The sequence below is a fragment of the Brassica oleracea genome, unplaced genomic scaffold (genome assembly GCF_000695525.1).
Source record: "Brassica oleracea var. oleracea cultivar TO1000 unplaced genomic scaffold, BOL UnpScaffold00962, whole genome shotgun sequence".
Lineage (NCBI taxonomy): Eukaryota > Viridiplantae > Streptophyta > Magnoliopsida > Brassicales > Brassicaceae > Brassica > Brassica oleracea.
In genome coordinates, this window is record NW_013617554.1 from 34,926 (window position 1) to 42,767 (window position 7,842).

At 30.3% G+C, this 7,842-nt stretch overlaps 2 protein-coding genes across 2 annotated transcripts; one reads left to right on the forward strand and one right to left on the reverse strand.

Annotated features, from left to right (window-relative positions):
• Positions 1 to 2,060: 2,060 nt before the first annotated feature.
• On the forward strand, positions 2,061 to 5,541 carry LOC106320574 (agamous-like MADS-box protein AGL11). Its single transcript, XM_013758955.1, has 5 exons — positions 2,061 to 2,239; positions 3,756 to 3,938; positions 5,150 to 5,228; positions 5,316 to 5,377; positions 5,478 to 5,541. The coding sequence occupies exons 2-5, from the start codon at positions 3,757 to 3,759 to the stop codon at positions 5,539 to 5,541; spliced, it is 387 nt and encodes a 128-aa protein (XP_013614409.1). The 5' UTR covers positions 2,061 to 2,239; position 3,756.
• LOC106320575 (moesin/ezrin/radixin homolog 1-like) lies at positions 5,528 to 6,329 on the reverse strand. Its single transcript, XM_013758956.1, has 3 exons — positions 6,123 to 6,329; positions 5,891 to 6,025; positions 5,528 to 5,795 (listed from the first exon to the last, which is right to left on the reverse strand). The coding sequence occupies exons 1-3, from the start codon at positions 6,147 to 6,149 to the stop codon at positions 5,583 to 5,585; spliced, it is 375 nt and encodes a 124-aa protein (XP_013614410.1). The 5' UTR covers positions 6,150 to 6,329; the 3' UTR covers positions 5,528 to 5,582.
• Positions 6,330 to 7,842: the final 1,513 nt, after the last annotated feature.

Here is a 7,842-nt window from a genome sequence, read left to right on the forward strand (position 1 = left end):
TTTTTTCCGAGGAACCCATTTTTCCTCGGAATTTCCTCGGAATATTCTGACGGATTGATTCCGTCGGTATATTCAGAGGAAACCCAATTTTGTGTTTCCTCGGAAATTCCTCGGGATATTCCGAGGATTTCATTTTCCGTCGGAATGTCCGTCAGAATACCGCTGTTTTCTTGTAGTGCCTTGCCTTATATTGTAACCAGAACCCTCTTTCTAAGCTATCAATCATTTTCTTCAAAAAAAAAACTTGTTCCTTTCTTCTTTATCTGTCCAGATCTAGAAGCTTGCTGGTGTGTAATATCCAGCTTTGGGTTCTCTGATTTAGTGTGTAATATTTTGATCAGAAACCTTAGAGTATCAAGAGATCAAACCATCCCTCTTGTGTCCCACTTCGTTCCACAAGCCTTGGAAAGTTTGAGTCTTTGATTCACTTTTGCAAGGATTATCCCTGTTCTAACATTCCAGTACCAGAGATCTATCCTAGAATCTTATTATACACTAAGATGAAAATTCAATTCTTAGTAACATTTTCATTTATGCATGAGTTTGATATATGTGTTAATTATTTAGTGAATCTATGATTACACTTAAATGGGGGAGGATTGTTGGATATTTAAGTGAACCTTGCAACCATTAAAGTGAAGGATTGCAATTGTTTAGATGAACAAATGCAATTGTTTGTGATTGTAACTACTAGTGATAAACTGATGCAACTTTTGGTGATAAACCATTGCAACCGTTGATGATTAAAACCTTTGGTAAAGAACCATTATGACTTTTGGTTAACCATTGCAATTGTTGGAGTTAGCAGTTGTAACTCTTGAACCATTACAACTGTTGATGCTAACCATTGTAATTGTTGGGGCTGGCCATTGTAACTGTTGGTGTTAATCATTGCAACTTTTAGTACTCTATATAAGGAGTTGTAGACAATGGAAAAATAATAACTTTATAGCTTGAATCACAAGAAAATCTGAAACTAGTTAATAGAGAGAAAGATTCATTGTTCAAAGATCATCAAAGATCTTTGAAGAACCACATATAAGCATTAAAGCTCTATTTATTATTCTTGTATCTTAGCCTAGAACAAAAGTGATATTTTGATTGTCTTATCCTGTAAAGGAATTTCGTGTAACCCAAAGTTTGGAATAGGGACGAAATACTCTTTAAGGAAAGCACGGCGATTCAATCATTATCCAAGTATATAATTCACAATTATTCGGGTTACAACCCAAATAACCAACAAGATTATCAGTGTAAATTCTTCCTTGGCCATGGTAGATGTTCTTAAAATTTGTAATATTAGATTAAGTTTCAGTATAAGGATTCGTCCATTATGAAAAAAAATATAATGCATTGTTTTCTTACCTTCATATAATTGAGTTTTACCACTGTGGATATTAGTAATCATCTAAACAGGAAAATTACACTGGTAAAAAATATCCAAAAGATATTAATTAACCGCTGTGAAAGTAGACAGCTTTACAGATATAGAAATATTCTCTGGATATTTTAGACCGTTTGCTTACCACATACAATTTAAAGGTAGAAAGCTATTTTTAGATTTATTGTTGCAAATATTAAAATAAAATACTATTAATAAACTTATAGTTATAATACTTTTGCTATGGACTATCTTAAAGCCCTAAAAATCACCAATCTGTTTATAATAATATAAATATTTCTGTTTGTTTCACATCTTTTTAAGAGAAAATGCCACGACTCTCAAAATTAAAACTATACAAATGAAAGTAAATACTTCAGAGTAATTATCAAATTGTAAGTTACAATAATTTTAAACATGTGATTTTTAAGTGAAAAGGACATGTCTAAAAATTTAAAACTATACAAATGAAAGTTAATCTAGAGTAATTATCAAATTGTAAGATAAAAAATTTAAACATGTGACTTTCCTAACACGTTCGGGTAAATTACAGTTCTTATGTCAATCTAATTTTTTTATTAAAGATTTTCTGATTTTCTATAGTCACACACTCTCTCTCTCTCTCTCTCTCTCTCTCTCTCTCTCTCTCTATATCTCTCTGGACGTTGGAAGGTGAGCAAAGAAAAGAAACGTCTACAAATAGACATATTGAGTGGGCAGCTTAGGGTTTTTGAAGAGAAACGAATTTGGGTTTGTTTTTGGGATTCTAAAAAACTCAAAACTTTCTTCTTTCCTTTTTTCTTTTCCTGTTGTCTTGTATTCCGAAAGCTGAATTGAGTTGGGTGAAGCAATTCTCAGGTCTGTCTGTCATGTCTTTACTTCTACTTCTCATAATGGAAAACACTTCTTGATCTCATCAAGTTCCCATCTTTGTACACATCTCTTCATTCAAAAACTCTTACATTTATATATACACTATATATTACAGATTCCAAACTTATAATAATTCTTTCATGACGGGTAGTTTCTTGCCCTTGCCTCTGTTCACAAACTAAATTTCAAATTTAGGAAAATTAAAAGAAAAAACAATTTCTTCTTCGTTAGATGCTTTCCAAGGAAAAAAAAATAAAATAAGAGATCGATCATAAAAAATGTTTCGGTCATATCAGATTAAGATTAAATTTAGGTTATGTTTATTTTAAGTTTCTCGCATGTAGATCTCTGTAAGATTCTGTTTCCTTTCCTGTCAGCTAAAGTTAAGGGTTTTGGTCTGAATATCTTCCAAATCTGCTGGATTTTTTTTCTTCACCTTCTTGAAACTAAGCATAGTTTTGTCTCCATCTCTCTCTCTTTCTCCTTTATGTGTAATAATGTTTCCTTCTGTACTAACTTCAGTTTCATGTGCATCAGTGCCTTCTCAATTTTTTTTGTAGCTGTTTGTTTTCCTTTCTCTCTCCATATTTCAACTATTTTTATTTGTTAACTTCTTACCAATTTTCCTTGAAACAAAAATATATATTAAGAATTCGTCATACAACCCAGATTAGATCAATGATTTTGTAAAACCTTTTCTCTGAAGTATGGAAATCTTGCAGATCTAAAGTTAAATTACATGTGTTTGTTTGCCGTTTGAGTCCGTGAAGCATTTCAGATGTTTATTGAAGAGAGAGAGAGACCCAATCAATAGATATAGATAGCACAAGGGATGGGTCAAAATAAATTTTATCTGGATTCCAAAAAGTCATGTAATTAAATTCGTGATTTACCTCCTCATTTCTTCCCATTAAAAAATATATTTTGATGAAGCGTTAATACTATTATATATAGATCTATATATTTCTATTATAATCATGAGTTGTATAGAAACATATGGTATACACATGATTCTCAAGCATGGTAATGTTATTTTTTTTCTTGTTAAAGGGTTTTCATAGCATGGTAATGTTTATATGTATATAAAGTGAAAGATTTGAACAAATTCATAAACTGTTGTTTCAGCTAGATCAGATCCGCATCAAATCCAATTGATTTTGTTTGTCGATCTGTCCTTGAAATCAATCACACCACATCCTTAATTTTCTTTTCCCAAGAAAGTTGGGAGACGAAAAGAAAATTCTTTTGTTCACTTAACGCATAAAACTGAGTTTGGTTAGTATTAAATTATATTAATTCAAACCCTAGTTTAGGGTTTTTGTTTAACTACAAGTTTTAAAATTATATAAATATTATTTCACACTCTTTTGAAGTATATCAATCATTTGTTTGTTTGTTGAACAGTATTTTATCTATTCAATAATGTCCAAATTGAGAAACTTTAGGTATTTATATATAGGTAGTTATTTATAAATCTTGTTGGGTTTGAATTAAAATGAAGGATGGGAAGAGGAAAGATAGAAATCAAGAGGATAGAGAATTCAACAAATCGACAAGTGACGTTCTGCAAAAGAAGAAATGGACTCCTGAAGAAGGCTTACGAGCTTTCAGTTCTCTGTGATGCCGAGGTTGCCCTCATCGTCTTCTCAACTCGTGGCCGTCTCTATGAGTACGCCAATAACAAGTAAGTCATCGCTTTGTGTATGTAAATGTGAGATACTTAATTACAAGCCACAAAAACGAATATGACTATATTTAGTTAAGCTTTTTGCTAAACGTAAATGATATAATTTCACGATATTTGCATTTTTATGTATGTTTATATTTTTTTTGACCAAAAAAAAATTGTATGTATATTTTAATTCTATGTGCTGTCTTGAATCATTGATGCAACACAATTGAAATAATACATAGAAATGTTGACATGATACTTGGTTTTTAGGCTATACAATAAGGTTTCAATTAGATTTAATAAAATCTAGACTTATACAAATGAACCTAAAAGAAATAGCAGAAGTACAAATGAAATTTAAACTTCAGTCTCATGATATTTACTTTTAGTCACCCATATATCTTACAAAAGTATTTATATGTACACAAGTACTATATATATATATATATATATATATATATATATATATATATACTATTTTCATATATACATATAAATCTTGAGAAAATCTTAAAGGAGAAGAGAGATAGTACAATGAGTTCAAGTATCAAACTCAGGCTAGCTATCCTGCAGCTGCAGTGTTGGTCAACAAGTCTTTTTTTTTTTCTTTGATTTGTCAAAGTTTTTTCTTGGAACTTAAAAAAAATTGTGTAGCGAGGAGATGTGTTGTAGTTCGTACTCTTCTTTCCTCTTTCATCTTAAGCAAATCGGATCATGCCTTTTCCTTCCTTTTTTGGCTTTCTCATCTTATATCGTCCATTTCCTTTTTAAAAATCTACAAGTCACTTCACCTATTATATATCCAAAACATTTTTTAATATATATGACAATCTCAACTCCGCCTTCCGTCCTTCAGTTAAAACCCAATAGGTTTGAATACAAATAAAATTCATTATATTGTTCTATACTTTTATTCAGAGTACATAATAATGACGATTTCTGTTGTCTCCATATTTTTTGGACAACACTGTTGTCTCCTTATATTGTTTGTTTCCCAATGCTATGGCCTATACAAATACTATATATAAATTTAACTTTGCATATGGTTACTTCAACGTTATTGTTTCTTTTGCATTTTTCATGTTTCATTATATTAACCTTTATACACGAATGCATCTATAGACATCTGAATTAGAATACCGCAGTGATTAAATGCACTAGTACGTACATATATATATACTCAGTGTTCCGAGTGAATTGGATGGTTTTTTTTTCCGTGACAGCATAAGATCAACCATTGAGAGGTACAAGAAGGCTTCTGATAACACCAACACTCACTCTGTACAAGAGATTAATGCAGCGGTTTTATTTTTTCTCCATCTCGCTATACTTCATTATAACATCAAATATACGCGTATATATTTAGTCTGATGGGTGTTTAAATTACAGTACTATCAACAAGAATCTGCAAAGCTGAGGCAACAGATCCAAACGATTCAAAATTCCAACAGGTTTTCTGCCCTCATTTATAGTTATTAATTACTTTATATATTATTTATATTGACTGTAACACATATATATATATATATATATATATATATATTGTTGTAGGCATCTGATGGGAGACTCTTTGAGTGCCTTAAGTGTCAAGGAGCCATTATGGTATCTTGATTGAGTGATTCATATGATATCGTAGAGCATAGCATTTATATATGATTAAAGAACAGAGCATTTTTGTGTACGCTGCTGTCTGCGCAATCTAGCGGTTTCTCTCTCAGCGTTGTTGAGTTGATCTCTCAGCCTCTTGATCTCATCAGAAGATAGCTTATGCATTTCAGACATCTTTTTCTCGGCTTCTTCTCTCGCTACTTGTGCCTTAGCTAGTTGCTCCTTCACATCATTCAGTGATTCCTTCAGTTGGTTAGCGATCTAACCAGAGACAACAAAACCCAGCACATAGTGATGATATATAAACGTTCTATATAACTGATGTATGAAGTGAATATTATATATATATATATTACCTTCTCTTTTATCCCTTCGAGCATTTCGTTATAAGTTTTCTCCATTTCCTTCTTAACTTGTGCTATCTCTTGTTTCGACTGACCCTTCATTGCTTGAATCTGCTTTTGTTTTTCCTCTAACGTAGCCTCGTTCTCCTTAAATGGATATGAAGATGTAACTTCAGATTAATTTTATTTAAACAAAGCAACTAAATGTGGAATCTTGTTTTATTGAAGAGTCTATGTTTTTCACCCTTAGCTCAAGTGATAAGTCAGCCATAAATGGTTTTCCATTGTTCTTCTTTGAGATTTGCTCCACGAAGTTGAGAAGATCCTGGACTTGCTTGTCTTTCTTGCTTTTTGGGATATTACGCCTATTGTCAAACAGCACCTTGCGGTCATCACACTCTTTGAGAATATCCTATAAAGACGCAATTCTTGATAGTTAATAAAGATTTAGTTTTCAAATGCTAACCCAAATAGAAATAGTGAATTTATTTTCAATTCTTAAAATTTTACACCACTTAAGGACTATTTTTATACATGTTAATTTTCATTTTTTTTTATTTTAAAGAATTACATAATAAGAATTTTTTTTCTCAGGTACAAGAAAGAAAAATAAGTACTAAATATTATGCTCATATTATATAATTTTTTTCCTATTATTTTTTCTTCATTTTTATTGTTTTAATGGTTATTATTAGTCCTGACACATTTATCAAGAACCAAGAAATCGAACCATAGCAAAAATTGATACCAAATTTCTTAAATATTTGAACGATTTCTATGTTTTTGGAATTGAGAAATTAAACCAGACTGAAAATCAATTGGATAAAATTTTAAAATACAATTTCTATACTTTAAAATATTAATTGCTTTTAGTTGTGAAATAATAAAATATTCTAAAATATTATTTACAAACCGAACTATCCAAAAAAACCAAATTATCTGGTTGTTCCTTATCAAAAATATTTCAAATGATTTGAATTACCCAATATTTTATCCAACAATTGGAATTGTCCGATATTTTCTTCACAAAATCAGTATTATCCATGAAACTTACCAAAATAACGAAATCCATAAAACTGGAACCGAAACTGAACTAAACCTATGTTACATGGAAACAGAAGCGGGTACGTGGAAGCGGAAGCGTATGGAAGCGTATAAGCGAGATTTTTAAAAAAAAATTAGAAAGTGGATACGTCTTGGAAGCGTATATCCATATGTATATATATACATATTAAAATATAAGAATTAAAAAAAAAATTAGGACTAAGAATTATGCAATATAAATTTAAAATAAAGTATTTATTCATTTATAATAATTTTGAAATGATTTCATATTAAAACTGTGAAGATACACATAAATTAAGTTTAAAAGAAATTATTATATTAATTATTTTTAATACTTCATAAATAATTGACGTACACAATATATTTTAATATATGATCTATGTTTAATAAAAACCTCAATACATAAAGATAATTTATCTTATTAATTTTAATATTTATATATTTATATTCTCTATATTCATTACTATTAAAATTTGAATTTTATATAAATTAAAAACTATGATTATATTTTTTATTGATATATGACATTGTATTTTTTTTAAAGAACGGAATCGTGATTCCAAAACGGAATCATAAGCTTCCAACGTGTTTTTAAAGAGAATATTTTGTAAACGATTTGGAATCGAGATTCCGTATGCTTCCACAAGGTTCCGATTCCGATTCCGGTTCTGAAGCGGGAAACGGACGTCCGACGAAGCTTCCATGCAACGTAGAACTAAACTGAATCCAGAAATTCTCTTAGAATAATAGTTTGTTCCCAAACTTTTTATCCAAGCCGAACCAAAAACTAAATTCACTGGACCAAAAAACCAAAATATGCTGGGCTAGTTACTGTAATTATATATATGCTGGGCTAGTTACTGTAATTATATATATGGTGCATTATGTTAACCGACCTG

What these genes read in the sequence shown, in the direction of transcription:
- LOC106320574 (XM_013758955.1), top strand. Translation starts at nt 3,757, where the DNA reads ATGGGAAGAGGAAAGATAGAAATCAAGAGGATAGAGAATTCAACAAAT. An exon ending in TATGAGTACGCCAATAACAA is followed by an intron (nt 3,939 to 5,149) that starts GTAAGTCATCGC and finishes TTTCCGTGACAG; the next exon opens with CATAAGATCAACCATTGAGA. An exon ending in ACGATTCAAAATTCCAACAG is followed by an intron (nt 5,378 to 5,477) that starts GTTTTCTGCCCT and finishes ATATTGTTGTAG; the next exon opens with GCATCTGATGGGAGACTCTT.
- LOC106320575 (XM_013758956.1), bottom strand. Translation starts at nt 6,149, where the DNA reads ATGGCTGACTTATCACTTGAGCTAAGG. An exon ending in ACTTATCACTTGAGCTAAGG is followed by an intron (nt 6,026 to 6,122) that starts GTGAAAAACATA and finishes TATCCATTTAAG; the next exon opens with GAGAACGAGGCTACGTTAGA. An exon ending in TCGAAGGGATAAAAGAGAAG is followed by an intron (nt 5,796 to 5,890) that starts GTAATATATATA and finishes GTCTCTGGTTAG; the next exon opens with ATCGCTAACCAACTGAAGGA.